The sequence below is a fragment of the Mobula birostris genome, chromosome 12 (assembly GCF_030028105.1).
Source record: "Mobula birostris isolate sMobBir1 chromosome 12, sMobBir1.hap1, whole genome shotgun sequence".
In the NCBI taxonomy this organism is placed as follows: Eukaryota; Metazoa; Chordata; class Chondrichthyes; order Myliobatiformes; family Myliobatidae; genus Mobula; species Mobula birostris.
Window position 1 is genome coordinate 25699607 of NC_092381.1, and position 23288 is coordinate 25722894.

At 46.0% G+C, this 23288-nt stretch overlaps 1 protein-coding gene across 5 annotated transcripts in view; it reads left to right on the forward strand.

Annotated features, from left to right (window-relative positions):
- Positions 1–23288, forward strand: part of LOC140205805 (polypyrimidine tract-binding protein 2) — an 82124-nt gene that overhangs the window by 17838 nt on the left and 40998 nt on the right. For all 5 annotated transcript variants that reach the window (XM_072273508.1, XM_072273506.1, XM_072273504.1 and 2 more), the window contains exon 3: positions 12080–12152. In XM_072273508.1, the coding sequence (XP_072129609.1) occupies positions 12080–12152 (73 nt within the window). The remainder of the gene's footprint in view (positions 1–12079; positions 12153–23288) is intronic.

The window sequence follows — 23288 nt, forward strand, 5'->3', positions numbered from 1 at the left end:
TTTTTCTTTGAGGAGGTAGTTAGGATGATCTGCAGGCCCTTTTTGCCCTATCTTTCCCATCTCCCCTCATGATCCAGAAGATTAAGGTAGTATGAGATCCATAGATTCTTGTGACGTTGGTTTCAAAATTGACCTGACAGTAAAAGACGGGTGAGGTGTTGTTCTGACTGGAGTTTGGTGAACAGTGGTGTTCCACAAGAACTGGTGCTATGACCTTACTTTTTTTTGATATATGTATGTTTTGGGTGAAAATGTAAGGTGGCTCATTAGGTTTGGAGATGACACAAAAACAGTAAGGTTGCAGGTAGTGAGGTGGGTTGTCAAAAGATGAAGCAGGAGATAGACCAATTGAAAATGTGGAAATGACCTAACGAGTTTAATTTAGACAAGTGTGAAGTGTTGCACTTTAAGTAAACAATTTGGTAAGTGAAAGGTCCCTTAAAAGCATTGATATACAGAGTAGTCTTGAGGTGCAAGTGTATTGCTCCTGAAAGTGCAACTCATATGGTTAGGTGGTAAAGAGGCCAACTAACATGCTTGGTTTCTTTGGTTAGGATGTTGAAGTTGGGTAGTTGCATAAGACTACAGTTAGGCCATATTTACAGTACTATAATACAGTACTATATTTGGAGTACTATGTGCAGTTTTGGTTGCCACATTATAGGACGGACATAGAGGCTTTGTAAACCGTGCAGAAAAGGTTCACTAGGATGTTGTCTAGATTATAGAGTATTTCTTATAGGGTGTGCTGAGCAAATTTGAATCGTATTCTCTGAGACATTGGAGGCTGAAGTTGACCCGATAGAATTATATAAAATGATTAGAGGCATGAGTAGGGTAGATGATCAGCACTTTCTTTTCCCTCAGGGTGGAAATCTAAAATGCTAGAGGGTATAGCTTTAAGATTAGAAGGAGAATACAGTATTTTAAAGGGATTTACATGGCAAGTTTTTTTGCACTGAGTGATAGGTGCCTGGAGCAGGCTGCCTCGGAAGCGGTGGAAACAAATGTGATAGCAACATTTATGAGGCATTTAGACAGACTCCTGAGCGAGCAGAGAATTGAGGAATATAGCCCATATGCAGGCAGATGTGCAGTTTAAATTGGCATTATGTTAGGTATAGATGTTAATGAGCTGAAGGGCCTGTTCCTCTGCAGTGCTGTGTTCTATGTTGCCCCCTGTTAAGCACCATATGGGAAGACCTAAATAAGCTGCACATTGCTAAGACTGAGCATCCACATCCATTAGACATAAGTTGCCAGCTGAAATGTTTGCCATTGATTGGAGCTGGCTTGATTTTGCAGATAATTTGCAATAAGTTTTGATGCTGAAGAAGTTGCCATTGCAGGTATTACTGCTACCAGTAGTAGTACAAGGAGTTGCAGAGGATGTAAAGGATGGCATTTACTTGTCTGAACAAGTGTTTAATTTTGAAGAGATGAGACCTATTGGAAGAGGCTACTAGAATGTACCTTGATTTACTGTATTGAATTCTCTTGCCTAAATGACTGTGGAAACTAGAATATTAAATGTAGTTAAAGAGGAGGTAGATAATTTTTTTGAAAAATCATGGAATTGGGGGTTGTAAGGAACTGGCTCAGAAGAGGGATTGAGGCGTAGGGCACATCGGTCGTGGTCATACTAAAAGATGGGTGGAGTTGAGCAGCCTGGTGACCTAGTTCTGATTCTACTTTTTTTTGCATAACGTTCACAAATAGAGTGAAGCATCAGTGTTGTCCATGGCATTGAGTCAAATGCCAAAAAGCTGACAAAATTATTGTAGCCCTCTCGATACTTTCCTTAAATGCTTCGCCTCTAGCGAAGTCATTATCACCTCACTATCCTACAAGTCCAAACCAGAACCAACTACCATGTTGTTCAGCTGGTCTGCTTGTCTCTTCTACAACATTATACAGTACTGTACAAAAGTTTTAGGCATTCTGAATTTTTTATATAAATTTTGTTTTAAATGTTCTTTTTTGTCTACTGCATTAGTGTTAGTAGAAAAGAGTAAATTTTAGATTTCCAAACACTAGTTTTCTAAAGAACTAAAATGTTCCATAGAACTTTTGTACTTCATTAAAGAAAGTGACATACTAAGTAATAGACCAGCTTTCAAATAAAACTTGATTACTTTTTAGGCATATAGCCCAGTGCATGATTAAACTAAGATAACAAAAAGGTGCTAATGAACATGAGCTGAATGAGCTAAACTGATTAACTGAAACAGAAATGGGTGTAGAAGGAATCAAACTGGGTGAAGGACAATCAAACTTGGTGAGGGTATGACAGATGTGACAGTTTAACCTTGAAATAACCAATTCTTATACCATGAGTGAGCATATTAGCAAGACACAAGGTAGTCATCCTCCATCAGCAAAGTGTCTCCCAAGCAGAAATTTTGCGACAGACAAGAGTTTCAAGATGTGATGTCTAATCTCTTGTGAAGAAGCACAAAGCAACTGGCACGGTTGAGGTTCAAAAATGCAGTGGTCAGCACAGAAACTGAGTTCAATAGACAAGAGAGAAATCAAAACTGATGGCCTTTCCAAATTGCAAGAAGTCTGGCATTGCTCTCAGCTCTGAACTCAGAAACCACAGGAACACAAGTACACTACTCTACAGTCTGGGGAAGTCTTGTCAGAAATGTCTTCATGGAAGAGTTGTTGCCAAAAAGCCATTGCTCTGAAGTGGAAATAAAACCTAGGGACTTAACTACACACAAAAACACAAAGACTGAAGTGCTGAACAATGACAGAAGTGTTCTGGACTGATGAGTCAAAATTTGACATTTCTGGCTCAAACAGGTGGCAGTTTGTCACCTTAGATGAGTGTCTGCAGTCAACAGTGAAGCATAGCAGAGGTTCCATGCAGGTTTGGGGCCGCATTTCTGAGTTAGTGGTTTGGTCAGAAATAATGGAATCCTCAATGTTGAGAAGTACAAACAGATCCTCAACCATCACGCAATACCATCAGAAAGGCGTCTGGCTGGTGCCAACTTCATTCTGTAGCAGGACAATGGCCCCAAGCACACAGCCAAGGTCATAAAGAGCTATCTTCAGCAGAAAGAAGAACAAGGAGTCCTGCAACAGATGGCATGGCCTCCACAGAGCTTTGGTCTCAACAACTGTCTGGGGCTACCTGGAGAGACAGAAGCAAACTAGACAACCAAGGTCTGCAGAAGAGCTGTGTCTCCAAGATACTTGGCCAACCTACCAGCTGATTTTCTTATAGAACTGCAAGACAGTGTATCTAAGGAATTGCTGCAGTTTTAAAGGCAAAGAATAGTCAGACCATATATTGACTTTGAATTTTTTTACTATTCTTTATAGTAAATTTTTTGATATTTAGAAACTTTTCACTTCATTATTTTTGAAAGCATTTTCACTTTACAGAATTTCTTTTACATGTGTCTTAAGATTTTTGCTCAGTACTGTAAATTCTGGCCAGCTCTCACCAAACTGCAGAAACCTTTGCAACTCCCATGCATCCTAAAAGTATGCTTATGTAATTAAAACCTATATCTTAATATTTTGTATTTTTGACTGCTGTTGACTAAAACTCTTAACTGACAAGTTTTTCTATAGGAAATTCTCAGACTTATTTTGCATAGAGAGGATTCTTTAGGAACATAATCTTTTCATTAATTGAGGAGACCTGTATTCAAACGGATAATAAGATTTTATGAGATTTACAAGATTTTGAGGAGATAACTATTTAAAAGAAAGTTAACAGAGGCAGATCAGATACAAAGCGAAACAGAAGGGTACAAGCCCATCTGTGAAGAGCGGAAAAATTACCTAAAATTGTTAAATTCAATGTTAAGTTTTGAGGGATACGAAGTGCCCAGATGGAAGGCAGTGTATTCCTGGAACAACTGTTGGCCAATTTGGGCCAAAGTTGCTGCTCAGAGTGGAAGTGGAGAATAAAAATTGCATGTAACCAGATGCTCAAGGTCATTCTTGCACAATGATCACTCAATCTGTACTAATTTTAAGTGCTAGGTGCAACCTACCATTTTGGAAGAAATGTGAGTGAATTTCTTTGTAAGCTGGAAAGGTTCTTTGGGACTCGATGGTGGGAAAAGGTGAAAAGATAGCTATTACATAGGGAATGATACTGGAAATAGAAGAGTGAAACGGTGTCACAGAGGCTACAGCTCCGTCACAATACTTGGGAGTGGAAGATCTGTGTATTCAAAACTTTGTGAGATGGGCAGTGGTTATTTGCTATAAACAGAAATTTTATTTGCTTCCTGCATGTGGATATGTCTTATAAGGCTGGCATTTATTGCCATCCCCAATTAGTAGGTTAATTAACAAGGCATGTTGGTGATCTGGTGTCGCACATGGCTAGAGATTCTTTCCTTGAAGGATAGTGGGTGACTTTTTTAATATGAAACCATAATTTTATACTCAATATTTTTGGTTCAGCTCTTATTCATCTCTCACTTTTTCAGTACTAAATGGATTGTATTTGTGGCTTGCTATCATGTACTTTGAAACCTAAGGTTGTTCTTTTATTGTTTGTTCCAAACCAAATGCATTTGATATGGGTACAAAGTGTAGAGATAAATTTGAGCCACGTGGACTATAATAAAAATAGTGGAATACTGGCTGTCAAACTAATTGGTACAAATGTTTCCTGCAATTGCTTCAATCCTGAATATTTTTCCCACGTTAACAAACCTGAACTTTTGAACTGAAAGTCCTTATCCATTCTTATATGGGAAGCAGCTTCTAAAAACTTGTTCTGCTGAAAGCATGTGGACAGCATCACTAATTGTACTGTGATTGAACAAGACCTTTGACAAAATAATGAAAATATAACTGACAGTATTGGTACTAAATTACCTTTGTCTGTTGCTTGTTGTTTTCATGCTTCATTTTTGGATTTCCTTTGATTTCTTTTGTATATTGCCATAGAGCTTAATTGGTATTTTCAGGCTGTTGATTGGGATTTATTTGTCAGTGAAGCAAAAGCGTAGATATTTTCTTGTACATATATGAGGTCTAATCCAGATATAGAATGACTACACATAGAAGCTGAATTACCATTGTGGTAGGAGCTGACTGCTCTGTATTTTATCAGATTAATTGTTTGTCATTGTATCATCGAGCTTTGGACATCTGGGTGGTTGTTTAACTTGTCCAGGCAGTGTCTTTTTACCTGATATCTTGTTGCTGCAGTCTATTACAGTAATAAATTGGTTAGGCCTTTTAAAAAAAATAAAATGTACCAGATTCTTTGTTTGACATCTGCTGCTGAGTTCCCTTTGGCTAACAGTTAGGAGTACTAAGCCAACTTTTGAGACACTTTGAACATCCCATTCTTTCTGCCAGAAGCCAAACCAGCTTCTGTATTAAGTCACAGAATACTTGATCTCAAGGTGAGCCATGGACTGCATGTTTGTGTCACTTAAGGTTTCTGATTTCTATGATGTCATTCGATTGCATCTACTTGTGTCTGCAGAAACTCATGATATTTGTTTCATCCTTGGAGTTTCCCAGTGCACTCTTACGTAATTTCTCATTTTGGTCTCTTGACAACCCGAGATCATTCTAAACACAGCCCATGTCCTGATTTGCTCCGTTTCGTTTGACTGCCCACCTTCCCCCTCCCTGCACTCAATGAGTCACATTGGCTCCTGTATTGGAGGGGTCGTAACTGTCATGTGACAGCACTGCCCATTTACCTGGTCGAAAGACACGCCACCTGCCGATCAATATTTGACCCCTCCTCACCCATCAATGCGCACCTAACCATTGGCCCCTTTAATTAGCCTTGTATTTGACCTCGGGCAATTGGCCTTTGTAATCAGCTTAACCCTGCTGGCACTGAGCCATTGGTTCCTCTGTGAATCACTTGGGCTGGACTCATCAGCCCTGCTGCACTATAAAGGAAGCCTCGTGTGCTTGACCCTCTCTCTTTTTTGCTACCTCCGAGGGACCACACTTCTGTTGGTGAGTTGTGCATTGAATAGGGTTAGGGGTGTGGGTATTGTCCCTAAGCAGAAGAGCCGTGCCTGCACAGAGTCAGGGGTGTCAAGTATCGTATTGACTTTTCCCTTGGTTGTGTGTGTGTGCGCGCGCGCGCACGCGCTTTGTTCCCACGCGATTTTATTAATTGCGTATTTTATTGCTGATCCAACTACTGTAAATTGTGTGCGTGTTGCTTCTGTTGCCATTTTCCCATATTTGCCTTCTGCAAAAAAAAATCCATTACTACCAAGGCTGCGTGTCCAGTGTCCTTGTTCGTGAGACTTATCGAATCTGTTTCCTCACTTACAACAATTGGCGCTGTTCAGCAGGGTCTCAGGGGTCTTGGCTGGACACATGCGTGGAAAAATGTTCTGGAACAAGGGCAAAAAAGCCAGTGCAGGCACCGAGGATAGGATTCCTGGGTGGACCGACGAGATAGAGGGATTTGAGCGCTTGGCCAGCCTGCTGGCGGACCATGGTGAACTGGTGGACTGGTCCGAGCAGTTGGACCCACGTGGCGAGAAACTAGGGCACCACGTGGTCTCCCTCTTTAAGAAGTCGGGGTTCCCCAAAGCCAAAGGGAATCAAAGGGGTGCCTTTTGGCTGCTCGCACCCCTCCTGAGACGCCAGGTTAGGGTTTCTGGCCAGATCCAGCTGTTAGGCAACCAGAGTTAGAAGAGCTCTGGCAGTGCTGCTCCACGTTGCAGGAGGCAGTACAAGCTGCCCAGACTCGAGCCAACGATCTCAGTCAGGGGGACTGAAGTCGCCTGCAGGCTAGTACAGCTGCAGCAGGCGTGGGCAGCCCGCCGGTCTGGCTGGCAGCCGCACCTGCTGAAAATTCAAGACCTGGTCCAGCGTGGTGACAAGCTGGATGCGTGGCTGGGGTACGGGGATATATGACTAAACGAGGAGGGGGTGCCCGAGGAGCCTAGGTCCCACAACCGCCCTCCCCCTATCCACCCGAAGCCCTGCACGCTCAACCCGTCACCACGCGGTCCCAGGTCCACCGCAGAGAGGGGGGGGAATGAGGATGACTAAGCTGCAGAGAGGCATGCCGGTTGTCCCTCTGAAACCCGGGATTGCTCCCCAAAGGAGCTGACCCAGCTGGCGGATCGGTACTGCCAATGGCCGGGCGAGCACCTAGCCGCGTGGCTGCTCCGGCTGTGGGATGAGGGGGCCCCCAACTTGAGCCTCTCTCATCAAGAGGCGAGCGTGCTGAGGAGCCTCTCTGACCAACAAAGCATCAACAATGCCCTACGGGCACCACAGCCAGAAGTCCGGGAAGGCACTTCCCTGTGGGATCGGGTGATGACTAGGGTTGCCAACTTTCTCACTCCCAAATAAGGGACAAAAGTAGCAGTCAAATACGGGACGCTTGTGTTTACCCCAGGAAAGACTACCATGACCATGAAGCCTTGCCTTGGTACCTGTGTGTACATACATGACGGGTGCATGCGTATACGTGCCAATTTTTTTGTACAAATAGGTTTTGGCAATTCTGTTCAGTGAAATGACACTGTACATACATTTCTTCTACTTTATATAGGCTGTGTATTATATCATTCCTGCTTTTACTATATGTTAGTGTTAGTTTTAGGTTTTATGTGTTATTTGGTACGATTTGGTAGGTTATTTTTTGGGGTCTGGGAACGCTCAAAAATTTTTCCCATATAAATTAATGGTAATTGCTTCTTCACTTTACACCAATTCGGCACAAAAGGTTTCATAGAAACGCTCTACCTTAGCGGGGGAAATACGGGACAAGGGCAGTCCCATATGGGGCAAACCAATTTAGCCCAATATACGGGATGTCCCAGCCAATATGGGACAGTTGGCAAGCCTAGTAGTGATCGCTGTGAGGGTCCGATACCTTACCCACTTGGAGTGGGATCTACGTGGATGCCTACAATGGGGTACGGTTAGTGAGGGCACCTGGGTTGTTAGAGAGTGGGCGCTGGTCAACAGCATCTACCAGGGAGCCAGCAACTGTAATTTTTTGGAAAATACCCGGGTGACCGGTGCCTTAACAGGATACCTGGTCACCTCCGCGCCCCCTGATTTAAAGTCAGTGACCCTGCCCCTCATGGCACCAGCTAACGGGAGGATCGTGTGGGATGCCATCACCCTCCTGGAAGGTCTTGAATATATGCAGTGAGGGGCACCCCCCAGGTCCATAGGGCAGTGGCGAGGGCTGGAAACACAATCCCTCCCCTCTTTACGCGCAGAGAGCAGTACATGGGCCTGGTGCACGCAGGGGTGGACAGCAACAGCATAGATGGGATCCCCAACCCTGACCTCTACACCCTGTGGGAGGAGCTTTGTGGGGGGAAAACAGGCCAGGGAAAAAACAATGCCCACCCTGGGATCAAGCCCGACACAGGGGGCACCCCCAACCTCCAGACCATGCAGCCAGACCATACCGGCACTAACTCGCCCTCTGCCCCTCCCCCACTTGAAACTGTTTCTCCTACCGTCAAGGCAAAGTTCAGAGAGCTGCTGAGACAGGAAGTGTCCCATCTTCACCAGCAGGACAATTCACCCATAGGGTGGCAGACCTGCACCCCCCCCCCCCAATAGGATGAAGGCCAGGGCCCCAGGTGCATTTACTCCATCGCCCTGTCCCGCACGGGGGATCAGAGGCCACAAATACCCGTTGCTGTATATTGGGGAAAGGGAAACCCACAGAGGTGGATGGCACTCATCGACACGGGTACCCAACACACCATCATCCCGGGCAATCCCGCTGGATGGAAGGGCACCGAGATGCAGGTAGAGGGCTTAGGGGGTTCCCTTTTACCCGTGAAGGAGGTCACACTCCGTCTAGCCATTGAGAACCAACCTCCCTGACCTGTAAAAGTCCTTATAACCACTTTGCCTGAGTGCATCCTCGGCATTAATGTCTTAAAGGGACGGTCCCTTGACACCAACAGAAGTAGGTTTACCTTCGGGGTTGCACGGGCCACTATTGTAGTTGGAGCGGCCAAGTGGGAACCTATCTTTGTTCCCCCCCATCCCCCAAATCATCTGAAACCATCAGTACACAAGACCTCAAGGCATCACTGAGGCCATCCAAGCCCTATTGCGGGGGAGGGTGTCATTAGACCCACAGCCTCCCCCTTCAACAGTCCCGTCTGGCCCATCCACAAAAAGGATGGGTCATGGCACATGACGGTAGACTACGGACACTTAAACATAGCAGCCTCCTCCCTTGCTACCGCAGTACCCGACATAGTCACCCTTGTAGAAGACATTGTGGGAAGCCCTGGTATGCAGAGGTGGACTTGGCTAACGCATTTTTCTCCATTCCCCTCCATCAAGATTGCCACGAGCAATTTGCATTTACGTGGGACGGGAGACAATACACTTTCTGTCACTTATCCCAGGGCTATGTCCACAGCCCAACAATTTGCCACGGCCTAATCTCCCATGATTTACATCAAATTCAATTTCCCCCAGAGGTGTCACTTGCCCATTATATGGATGATATCCTCCTGCAAGGTCCATCTGAGACTGTTGTCTCAGAGGCACTTAATATGTTAATCTCATCCCTCAAGGGACGTGGCTGGGCAATTAACCTTGAAAAGGTACATGGTCCCAGCCAGAGTGTTCTGTTCCTCGGGATTCAATGGCACTCAGGCCAAAGAGACATTCCTGAGACTGCCAAAATCAAAATTTTATACTTTGCTGTCCCCTCAAATAAAACGGACACCCAGAGATTCGTCGGCCTCCTAGGCTACTGGCAGCAGCATATACCTCACCTTACCATGCTTCTCAGACCACTCTATAGGATCTCCCGCAAGAAAGCCACATTCCTATGGGGATCCGAGCAACAGGCTGCTTTCGATACAGCTAAGCAAGCTGTGGAACAAGCACTGCCACTTTCTCCCCACCAGGCAAGTGTCCCTTTTGAATTGCAGGTTTCGGCCAGTGAGACGGTCGCCGAATGGAGCCTCTGGCAGAAGACCCAAGGGCGCAGAGTCCCGTTTGGTTTCTGGGCCGAGCCTCTTCCTGAAGCTGCCGCACGCTACAGCCCATTCAAGTGCTAGCTGCTGGCCTGTTACCTAGCGCTGCTCGCCACCGAACACCAAACAGGCACCGACCCTGTCGTCCTTCGCCCCCACCTGCTCATAATGCGGTGGGTCAAGTCCCCCAATTCCACCCACAAAGAGGGTCATGCCCAGAGGTCCTCCATAGTAAAGTGGAAGTGGTATATTGCAGACTGGGCTGAACCCAGTCCAGAAGGGGTCAGCCACCTCCACGAACAGATTTGTCATTTCCGCAGTCCCAGGACCCAGCCCCAGACACATCCGAAATCCGGCCCTCCCCTGTGTCCTGGGGCCAACCATTCGACTCCCTCGAGCCTGATCACAAATTGCATGCCTGGTTCACAGACAGATCTAGCTGCTGGAAAGCAGGAAAGCAGTATTGGAAGGCGGCGGCACATCATCCCGCCACAGGCAAAATTTTAGCCACAGAGGGAGCAAGTGGGTCCAGCCAACTTGTTGAGCTGGCAGCAATAGCTCTTACCCTGCGGGATACCACCGACCCAGTCCACATTTACACCAACTCTTGGGCAGCGGCTAACGTTATGGCTGTGTGGATAGCCCAGTGGCATGAGATGAGGTGGGAAATTCATGGACATCCCTTCTGGGGACAGCAACACTGGCGGTTCATTTGGGACCAGGCTGCCCACAGAAAAATTTCAGTTCATCATGTGGATGCCCATACCCAGAGAAACACTGACGAAGCAATACATAACACTGCTGTCGACCAGGCTGCCCAAATATGTCGCGCCACCACTTCCCCACCAGAAACTGACCTCCGTGCGCTAGCTGTGTGGGCACATTGCAAAAATAGCCATCTAGGGGCCAACAGTACACGCGTTGGGCAGAGCAATTTTGGCTCACCCTCACGTTAGATCAGTGTAAGACCTCTGTTGCCATCTGCCAACAGGTGAAACCATGGGGCTGGACAACAGGGCCACCGGATCACATTCATTGAAGGACGGGAGCGGGTCGCGTATGGCAGATTGACTATATTGGACCGCTCCCACGTCAAAGTAAAAAGCAGTACGCCCTGACGATGGTGGACACGTACTGTGGTGTCCTGGTGGCGGTGTCCTGTGAGAGGGCTGACCAGAACAACACCATCAAAGGGTTACAGTACCTCTCTTCCATATATAGAGTCCCGTGGGAGGTACAATCTGATCAGGGCTCGCACTTTGCTGGGGCCAAAGTTCAGAGCTGGGCCGTTGAGGCAGGAATCTCATGGCTGTTCCATATCCCCTATCACCTACAGGCATCGGGATTATTTGAGAGGATGAATGGCCTGCTTAAAGAAAAAATACGCACGTTAACGCCCTCTCACACACTGCAGGGGTGGTTGAGTGTGCTGCAGCAGGCCGTTGACCAGTTAAATACACGGCCCACCAAACCTGACGAGAATGAGTCTGGTCCTCACCTGCTCCCCCCCCCCCCCCCAACCCCTTACAAGACAATGGCATTACTCCAGTCATCCCTCCTGGTCACCGCAATGATTGGCTTCAGGACAGCTGCCAACACCTTCCTCAGGGTGGCTTACGAGATCACCAGCAGCATCAACAGATCGGACTGCTGGATCTGCATGTGATTTTATTAATTGTCCGCATATGTTTTATTGCTGATCCGACTGCTGTAAATTGTGTGTGTGTGTGTGTGTGTTGCTTCTTTTGCCATTTTCCCACATTTGCCTTCTGTAAATAAAATCCTTTACTACCAAGACTGCGTGTCCAGAATCCTTGTCCATGAGACTTATCGAATTTGTTTCCTCACTTACAACAGCTCCCAATTAAGTTATCCCTTGATTTGAAAATTCTTCTGATTTTCAACCTTGCCTATTTGTGTAATTCAGTCCTAACTGATGGCAGAGCTTGAGAAATCATGGTTGAATTTATTTTGGTCTTGTTCTGTGGTATTGTTTTTGGTTGACATCAGCAGACTTCAGTATTATAAGGGAGTATATCAATTATGGTAGCCTGCATTAGCTGATTTGGATAATCTGTTCATAAAAGTTAACATTGTAATGAAATTGTGATTTTTTAAAAAAAATTTATTCACAGAGAGGATCTGACGAACTTTCTGGCACCATTCTCAGCAGTCCAAACTCTACAATGAGCAGTGTGGTGGTTACTGGTAGGTTTTCTTTCATTTTACGGCAATGTTCTTAACTGTTACATGCTTTAATGTTCCTATGTTGCTGAATTACAGTTTAAGTCATAAGTTTAAGTATGCATTATATTAAGTACATGCCACAGATTGATGTACACCCCTTCAAGTCTTCGGCACAGTGGCTTGTTTGGATATTATTCCAATGTTGTAAAAATTTAAAATGTCTTAAATGGGATTGTTTATACTGAATGATGCTAATGTGTTTGACTTGAAACAAGGGAGAAATGCAGAATTTATCTTCTCAGGAAAAAAATACTTTAAGCTCCCTATCCTTGTTGGGGAATTGTCAGAAATATGAAAATTATATTTCTTTCTTTGTATTCTGAATGCTGTTTTTAAATAGAACCTTTTCTGATTTTTTTCCCCCCAAACTAGATTTGTGTGCTTCTCCATTGCTGATGTCATGGGTGGTCAATTTGCTATTACCTTCAATGAGCCTTTGAGGTTGTGTAAAGACAGAAATGACCTTAATTTTGAGTCTGGTTTTCTAAACCTGTGCAACTAAGATTACATATGATTAAGTATGTATTCTGCTGTAACCATTGCATTGATTACCATTTTACCCCATCACAACCATCTCTAATTTCTTGATTTATGCTGCACCTTACAACTACTATTTGGTTGCTTAGAAATAGCTCCTATTAATGTCTTCTGACCTTTCCCATTCTTAACACAAATTGATTCTAGTTCTACATCATGATGTGTAAATTGGGTTTCCAGTGGCTTTTGGAAACAGAATTCCCGGTACACTGAGCCTTCAATCTAATCCTGCAAAGTAAATAGATGATATAAAGAAAGTCAAGCAATGTTGGAGGGGGCGGGGGTCAACGTGTAAGACAATATAAGTTAAAGATATCTTTAATTGCATCTGAATGCTTATAGCATTTGCAACATGATAGAAATAGAGGTAAATAGTAGCAATCTAATTGATATTGTGGAAACATAGTTGCAATGTGTCAAAACATCGTTGGATATATGCCACACAGGAAGGGCGAGAAGCAATGATAACTTATAGTATTATCAATCAGGTTCAGGATCAATTCAGTGATGAAAAATTAGCTTGACAGATTATGATGTAGAACTAGAATCAACTTGAGTTGAGATAATAAATAGTACAGGGCGGAAACATTGGTAGGACTTGTTTATAGGCCTCTGTGTGGCATAAATCATGAAATTAGAGGTAGTTGTAATGGGTAATATGGTTATCATAGGTTTCAGCATTATGGACTGAATGAAATTGTGCTCCAATAAGGTGGAAAATCATGAATGTATATTAGATACTTTTCTCGATCAATAAATGAAGAAGCCATCTGGGGGCAAACGCTCTCATTTAATGCAATTTAGAAAGGGTTAAGTGATGGTCATGTTTTCAAGAGTCTTTGGGGAAGAGTGACCATTAGTATTATTTCTTGACATTAAACTACATCATTTCAAACTCAATACAAAACTAGGGATTTAAACCCAAACAAAGGAAACTCAATCAGGTAGGTACATAAAAGGAAGACACCAGTGCAATATAGATCCTCTACAAACACAGGAAAGTTTATAGAGTAGAGAGTAATGAAATGGCAAATCAATTAGACAAGCTGCTTAATAGAGTCAACATGGAGTTATGAAAGGAAAATCATGTTTATTTAATGTGCTGGAGTTGTTGAATGTGACTAGTGGAATAGGTAAGAGGCAAACTGGCTGTAATGCATTGGGTTTGTGTGAGTCTTTCAGTAAGGTTCCACACGAGATTAGTGAAGAAGAAGAATAAAGCACATGGAATGGAAATGGGTGGAAAAGCGGTTATCAGACAGAAATCGAACAGTGGCTATAAATGGATCATCTTAAGATTGACAGGCTGAGACTGATGGAAACCACAGAGTTTGATGCTCAGGGCCCAAACTGTTCGTAATATATAACAGTCAGGCTGAGGGTTGCAGATGTCATATTTACAAGTTTGCTAATGATACTGAACTGGGTAAGAGTGTAATTACAGAAGAGAATGTAGAGAGGCTCAAAGGAATGTAAGCAAACTGAATAAGTAGGGGATAACATGGCAGGTGAAAATAATGTGAGAACATTAGTTAATCCATTTCTATACACAAAAAAAGAAAAGCAGTGTATTAGTCATAGATTGGGTGGTACCTCTGTTCATTGGAACCTGGGTGTGCTTGTAAACAAAGCACTGAAGGCCAATGTGTAAATGCAACAGCAATAAAGATGGAAAATAGTATGTTACACTTCATTATGAGCAGGTTGAATACTGGACTAATGAAATCTAATTTACAATTGTTATAAGGCATTGTGAGGTAATGTCTAGAACATTGTGTACAATTTTTGTCTCCTTGCCAAAGTAAAGGATGTACTTGCCATAGGGAAATTGCTGGTCAGATTGCAGGTTGGTGAAATTTGTATGAGGAGAGTTTGAGTAGATTGGTTCTCTATTCTCTGGAATTTATGATCAGGTTCAAGTTTATTGTCATGCAACCATACACATATATACAACAAAACGAAACAGTGCTCCTCTGGGGCCAAGGTGTAAAAGTGTACATACAGTCACACACAGCACACAGAGTATGATAGCAGATACAAGTCAAAAAAATTATTAGCACATGTCCCTGAGCGGCATGCTCTGAGGATTGATGGTGTATGGCTTGTTGTCCTGGAGCCATGTTTCTGGAAGAAGAATTACGCAGCAGTTCCTCATCACGTGCTCATTCAGCTGCAACAAAGACAATCCAGCTCGATTTCCAGGGAGAGAATGCTGGGGTGTAGCACTGACAGGAGGGGCCAGCCCCAAACCAGTTTGGATTTCAGTACACCTGTTCTCTCCCAGACCTCCTCTGGCATCTTTTCCCTTGGTTGGCTGTAACAGGTGGTGCTGTAGCATACAGGACTGGTCCAGGCAACAACGGAGGACATGCAAATCGCCTGCTGTCGGTTTTGCCAATGAACCTGACTTGCAGTATTTTAAATTACCAATGTTATCAGGGTGTGGTGATCACAATAAAAATGTTTAAGAAACACATTTGCATCATTTATTGGACCTGGAGAGGCATGCCAGCATCTTAATGGAAGCCTTAAAAGTTTAGAGTAATAGAAGAAATCACATTGAAAATTAGTAAGAGGTTTGACATGCTTGATGCATGGCAGATGTTTCCCCTGGTATAGAAAGTCTTGGATCAGAAGGCATATCTTGAGAACAAGGTTGGTTGGGCTGAGCTAAGAGATTTCTTCATGCAGAGGCGGGTGAATTTTTGAAATTCTCTAACCAAGAGGATTGTAGATCATTGAGCTCATTCAAATAGATTTCTGGATATTAGGGGAAGGAAGGGTCTGGATGGCACTAAGGGGTTGACTGTGATCTGAATGCATGGTTGAAGTACAGTGAATCAGCTAGATAGCCTACATTTATTCTGGTTTCTTTGTTCTTGTGCTTATATAGTTGGTTGAAAGAATACCTACTGATAACCTCATTTTACAATTTGAGGATTCTCAATTTTTACCGGCTTTCGTCAGACTATTACAATCCTAAGTATGAAGCTATTCAAGCCTTTTGAGTGTGTATTTTTTGTTGTGTGGCCAACTGAATATTTAGCTTTAGTTTCAGTTTCATCTCCAAATGTACTATTGTGGCGACCCACTTTCTGGCACACACGAACCGGCTCACAACAGCACGCGCAGGCAGAGGTCCGGCCCCAAAAAGGGCGCCAGGCCATCTTCTCCAGCAGGGAGAAAATCCCGCGTGCAGAAAGGGTCTGGGAATATGCATTCCCCACAGCAATCCTGCCCAGGGAGGGCGAGAACGGGAAGGCTTCAAAGCAGGCCGCGAAGTTTGAATAAATCTCTTTCATCGCAACTCTAACTCACCGACTCCGTGTGGTTATTCTAGCGCTGTGTGTAGCACACCGCTACAATTGGTGACCCCGACGGCCCAAACGATATTTGGACCAGAGTTGACCGACGCTGCATCTGTTCACGCAGTTTCATTAAAACTGCCAAGCTTCTGGACGCTGCGACCCCAATTACGGTTCGAACAAGCAGAAACACAATTCCACATTCGGCAGATAACCTCGGAGTCCACTCGCTACTACTACGTGCTGAGCTCACTCGACCAGGAGACTGCTGCACAAGTTGAGGAGTTTATACAGTCGCCCCCGGAGGACGGCAAATACACAGCATTCAAATCCCTGCTCATAAGGACTTTCGGACTCTCATGGCGCGAACGAGCACGCCGCTTAATGCACCTGGATGGTTTGGGAGACAGGCCGCCGTCAGCATTAATGAACGAGATGCTGGCCCTGGCTGAAGGACACAAACCCTGCCTCATGTTTGAGCAGGCGTTCCTAGAGCAACTGCCCGAGGACATATGCCTGCTGCTGTCCGACGCAGATTTCAGCAACCCCCGGGAGGTGGCGGCCCGAGCAGATGTGCTGTGGAATGCCAGGAAAGACAGAGGGGCATCCGTCGCACAGATCACCAAGCCGCGTGCCCAACGACAGACCAGACCAGGCCCGGCAGCAGAGCCTACAAAACCCGGCGACGGGAGTGAGGAGCCCAACGAACAATGGTGTTTCTACCACCAGCGGTAGGGCACAGAGGCCTGCCGCTGCAGACTACCCTGCAAATTCCCGGGAAACGCCAGGGCCAGCCGCCGCTGATGGCTACGGCGGCTGGCCATCAGGACAGCCTGCTGTACGTCTGGGACAAGCAGTCGGGACGCCGCTTTTTGGTCGACACCGGAGCGAAGATCAGCGTCTTACCTCCAACGAGTTACGACACCCGCAACAGAGAACCAGGACCCACCCTGAGGGCCGCTAATGGCAACACAATACGAACCTACGGCACCCGCATAGTGCGGCTACAGTTCAGCTCCAGCCGGTTCACGTGGGACTTCACACTGGCCGCTGTGGCCCAACCACTGCTGGGGGCAGATTTTCTACGAGCCCACAGCCTGCTGGTCGACCTGCAAGGGAAGCGATTAGTCCACGCCAAGACTTTTCAAATGTTCTCCCTGGGTGAGGCACAGTTGCCAGCCCCACACCTGGACTCCATCACGCTGTCCGACGATGAATTCACCAGGGTCCTGGCGGATTTCCCATCAGTACTGACACCGCAGTTCATGGCGACCATGCCCAGACACGGAGTACAGCACCACATCCCGACCCAGGGACCACACCTCCACGCCTGTGCTCGAAGGCTTCCCCTGGACAAGCTCCGACTGGCGAAGGAGGAGTTCAAGAAGATGGAGGAATTAGGGATCATACGACGGTCCGACAGCCCATGGGCCTCCCCCCTTCACATGGTGCCCAAGGCAACGGGGGCTGGAGACCATGCGGTGACTACCGCAGATTGAATGAGGCTACAACGCCAGACCGCTACCCTGTGCCGCACATTCAAGACTTCGCAGCAAACCTACACGGCGCAAGGATCTTTTCCAAGGTAGACCTCGTCCGGGGATACCATAAAATCCCTGTACATCCGGACGACATCCCCAAAACAGCACTTATCACCCCGTTCGGACTTTCCGAATTCCTCCGAATGCCGTTTGGTCTAAAGAATGTCGCACAGACTTTCCAGCGGCTAATGGACGCGGTGGGACGCGACCTGGACTTTGCATTCATCTATTTGGATGACATCCTCATAGCCAGCAGTAGTCGGCAGGAGCATCTGTCCCACCTCCGCCAGCTCTACTCCCGCCTGAGCGAATTCGGCCTTACAATCAATCCAGCCAAATGCCAGTTCGGACTCGACACCATCAACTTCCTGGGCCACAGGATTACTAAAGACGGGGCAACCCCGCTGTCCACCAAGGTAGACGCGGTCCACCACTTCCCCTGACCCAACACAATCAAAGGCTTGCAGGAATTCGTGGGTATGGTGAAATTTTACCACCGTTTCCTTCCCTCAGCAGCCCGAACCATGCGACCCCTGTTCACCCTGATGTCGGGTAAGGGCAAGGACATTACCTGGGACGAAGAGGCCGCAGCCGCTTTCGTTAAAACCAAAGAAGCCTTAGCAAACGCCGCGATGCTAGTGCACCCCAGAACGGACATTCCTACTGCCCTCACGGTGGACGCATCCAACACAGCGGTCGGTGGAGTGCTGGAACAACTCATCGAGGGTCGCTGGCAACCCCTGGCGTTCTTCAGCAAACACCTACGACCACCCAAACTCAAATACAGTGCTTTCGACCGGGAGCTATTGGCACTATACCTGGCAATCCGGCATTTCAGGTACTTCTTAGAAGGTAGGCCCTTCACCGCGTTCACAGGCCACAAACCGCTTACCTTTGCGTTCACCTTAGTTTAGTTGCGTTCATCTGTCCTACATCTCTGAGTACATGACGGACATCCGGCATGTCTCTGGAAAGAACAAGGTCGTGGCAGACGCACTTTCCAGACCTACTATACAGGCTCTGTCCCAGGGGGTGGACTATGCAGCGCTGGCAGAGGCACAGCAGGCAGACACTGAGATCCCCAGTTACAGGACTGCAGTCTCCGGTTTACAGCTTCAAGACCTCCCTGTAGGCCCAGGTGAGAGGACCCTACTATGTGACGTAGCTACCGGCCAACCCCGCCCCGTCGTCCCAGCAGCCTGGCGCCGGCGGGTTTTCGAGTCCATTCACAACTTAGCGCACCTCTCCATCAGGACAACCGTCCGGCTGGTCGCCAACAGGTTCGTGTGGTATGGACTTCGTAAGCAGGTCAGTGAATGGGCCAAAACGTGCATGCAGTGCCAAACGGCCAAGGTGCAGCAGCGCACTAAGGCTCCGCCGCAGCGGTTCGAACCCACCCGCTGGGGGTTCGACCACATCCATGTGGATATTGTGGGGCCCCTGCCAGTGTCGCGAGGAGTGCAGTACCTCCTAACTATGATAGACCGGTTCACTAGATGGCCAGAGGCAGTCCCGCTCACCGACACTACCTCTGAATCCTGTGCCCGAGCACTGATCGCAACCTGGGTAGCACGCTTTGCGGTACCGGCCCACATTACCTCCGACAGGGGCGCCCAGTTCACCTCCAGCCTGTGGTCGGCTATGGCCAGCCTTTTAGGAACACAGCTACACCACACAACTGCCTACCACCCACAGTCGAACGGACTAGTGGAGCGCTTCCACCGTCACCTGAAATCGGCTCTCATGGCCCACCTGGAGGGGCCTAACTGGGTGGACGAACTTCCCTGTGTCCTGCTCGGAATCCGCATGGCGCCCAAGGAGAATCTGCACACCTCGTCGGCCGAGTTGGTGTACGGCGTGCCCCTGGTCGTCCCAGGAGAGTTCTTTACAGCCCCAAGGGGGCAAGAGGAAGAACCCACAGCAGTCCTGGACAGACTACGGGAGAGGCTCGGTAACCAGGCCCCCATACCCACTTCACAGCACGGACAGAGCCCGACCTACGTACCCAAAGACCTGCAGAACTGTAAGTTTCTTTTTGTACGACGGGGCGGACACCGGGCACCGCTACAGCGGCCCTACGAGGGACCGTTTAAGGTGATCAGGAACAACGGGTCCACGTTCGTGCTGGACATTGGGGGGAGAGAGGAGGTATTCACGGTGGACCGACTCAAACCGGCCTATGTGGACTTGGTGCAACCGGTCCAGGCTCAGGCACCGTGGCGCAGGGGCAGACCTCCCAAACAGAGGCCGATCCAGACTGTGGACATTGGGGGAGGTATTGCCGGTTCTGGGGGGGGGGAGGGGTTATGTGGCGACCCACTTTCTGGCACACATGAACCGGCTCACAACAGCGCGCGCAGGCAGAGGGCCGGCCCCAAAAAGGGCGCCAGGCCATCTTCACCAGCAGGGGGAAAATCTCGCGTGCAGAAAGGGTCTGGGAATATGCATTCCCCACAGCAATCCCGCCCAGGGAGGGCGGGAACGGGAAGGCTTTAATGCAGGCCGCGAAGTTTGAATAAATCTCTTTCATCGCAACTCTAACTCACTGACTGGGTGTGGTTATTCTAGCGCTGTGTGTAGCACACTGCTACACTATACTATTTTACGCTAGCTTGTAGGGCTTTATGACTTTAGAACTCGTCTGGAGCAGGTGTTTTCCAATTTAGTTGAGCCAAGGAATTACAATATAATCCTGTTTTAATTTCCATTGCCAGAATCATATGGTTAACAATTTTCCTGTGGATGCTCTTAGTCTTGATTTATATAAAGGAATATTGGCGATATTATCATTTACTCAATTTCCTGTAACAATAAATTAGTTTGAGGCACAATGACCAAGACACAGAAAGCCAAGTAAATGTTTGAGGTGCATTTAGTATTAAAAAGATTAAAAGCTGCCTTGCAAATGCTAGCAATATTTAGTAAATTCAGTTTGAGTGTTCATGATAATCTTTTAATAAGTCGATCTTAATGTTTTCTGTTTGGATGTTCATGTTTGCTATGCATTTGTTTGGAAGATGAATGGAGAAAGCATTTAATTTTGATTTCGGTATATTTACTATATAATCCATCCATCTATTTAGAGCTTGTGTTCTGAATTTAAAGGACCTGTTTAAGAATCAAAATTAATAAATGAGTTGGCCTACTAGGACGCTTATAACTCATTTATTTTTAAAGCATTATCTGAAGGGATTTATGTGAGCATTGAAATATTGAACATGTATTTTAAGGATTTAATTTTTTCATATCTTGCAGGAGTCATGGATTTGATGAGTTTTTAATGTGATTGTCAGAAATTTAGTGGGCTATCCAATAGTCAGAAATTTGCGCTAATCTAAATATATAATTTCTAAGTCCACATAATTGGCAAACGAGCCAATAATATAAAGCAGAATACTGGCATGGACAGAGGAATGGCTGATGGGCAGGAGGCAGCGAGTAGAAATAAAAGAGCCCTTTTCTGCTTGGCTGTCAGTGACTTGTGGTGTTCCTCAGGGGTCAGTATTGGGATTGCTACTTTTCACAATGTTTGTCAGTGATTTGGATAACAGATTTGATGGCTTTGCGGCGAAGGTGGTAGGTGACACAAAGATAGGTGGAGGGGTAAGTCGTGCTGAGGAAGCAATGCAATTGCAGCAGGACATGGACAAATTGGAAGAATGGGCAAAAAAGTGACAGATGGAATACAGTGTTGGGAATTGTACAATAATGTATTTTGGTTAAAGGAACAATAGTGTGGACTATTATCTAAATGGGGGGGTAAGGTTCAAACATCAGAGGTGCAGAGGGACTTAGGAATCCTCATGCAAGACTAGAAGGCTAATTCACAGGTTGAGTCTGTGGTAAAGAAGGCAAATGCAATGTTGGCATTTATTTCAAGGGGAATAGAATATAAAAGCAAGGAGATAATGCTGAGCTTTTATAAGAGACTAGTTCGGCAGCAGTTGGAGTATTGTCAACAGTTTTGGACCTCATCTCAGAAAGGATGTGTTGTCATTGGAGAGAGTCGAGAGGAGGTTCACATGGATGATTCCGGGAATGAAAGGATTAACATCTGAGGAGCATTTGGCAGCTTTGGGCCTGTACTTACTGGAATTTAGAAGAAAGTGGGGGGGGGGGGGGTCTCATTGAAACCTATTGAATGTTGAAAGGTCTAGATAGGGTGGATGTAGAGAGGTGTTTCCTGTGGTGGGGGTATCCAGAACTAGAGGGCACAGCCTTAAAATTAAGTGGCAACCTTCTAGAAAGGAGGTAAGGAGGATTTTTTTTTAGCCAGAGTGGTGAATCTATGGAATGCTCTGCCATAGACTGCAGTGGAGGCTAAGTCTGTGGGTATATTTAAGGCAAAAGTTGATAGTTTCCTGGGCATCAAAGGATATCGCGAGAGGGCAGTGTATGGGGTTGAATGGGATCTGATACCAGCCATGACAGAATGGCGGAGCAGACTCGATGGACTGCATCGCCCAATTCTGCTCCTATGTTTTATGGTCTTAATGTACTTGCATGTTGTAGACTTTTCTGTTGCCCCAAATGCATGTAATCTGGTGCAGTCTTGGTATATGGCTGATTGTGCTGTAGAGCAGGCAGCTGAATACACTTAAGCAACTTCCAAAGATGATAGGCTCTGTCCATCTTCCCTCTCAGTTCACTGGCTATTAATACTTATAGGGTTATTTTCTGATGTTCAGAGTCAACAGCTCTTAAGACCTGTAATTAACAGAATGGTTTTGAAGCTATTTAACCTTAAAATTGACATAAGTAGAAATGTTGATGATAAGACCACTTAATTTGCTCCCAACAGTTGATCCCTTTGATTCATTGTGGATTGCAGTGTTAGCACTAGGTTACTTAGTCTTAGTGTTGGGAAATCTGGTACAATGCAGAGCCAAACATTTATGCCAAAACTACAGCCCCTGATGGATACAGTAGTGGTTTTGTGTCTTGGTCTACCTACCTTGTAATTTTTTTAATCTTCAAGCATTGCTGTCAAGGTGAACATTAATTACCTGTGCCAAATTGCTCTAGAGAAGATGGTGGTGAGCTGCTGCCTTAAATTGCTGCAATCCTGGTGAAATTATTCTCACACTGCTGGTGGACAAGGAATACCAGGATTTAGACCCAGTAGCAACAACGGACTAAAATTCTATTTCCAAGTGAAGATGGAATAGATCCTACATATGGTAGCTCTTCCATGTACCTAGTACCTCATGGTAGGAATCATGGGCTTGGGAGATTATGCAGTGGGAGGGGCTCAGATGGATAACTGCTCTGCAGTTTGTAGATGGCATCTATAATGGAAGGAATGATTGGGATGCTAGGTTTTGGATGCTAGGTTTCTGGACTCTGACGGTGGTGTCTGAAAAGAGGACGCTGTCCAAGTTGCATGCCATCTTGGACAATGTCTCCCATCCACTACATAATGTACTGGTTGGGCATGGGTACATTCAGCCAGAGACTCATTCCACCGAGATGCAACACAGAGCGTCATAGGAGGTCATTCCTGCCTGTGACCATCAAACTTTACAACTCCTCCCTTGGAGAGTCAGACACCCTGAGCCAATAGGCTGGTCCTGGACTTATTTCCTGGCATAATTTACATATTACTATTTAACTATTTATGGTTTTATTACTATTTAATCATTTATGGTGCAACTGTAAGGAAAACCAATTTCCCCCGGGATCAATAAAGTATGACTATGACTACTATGACTATG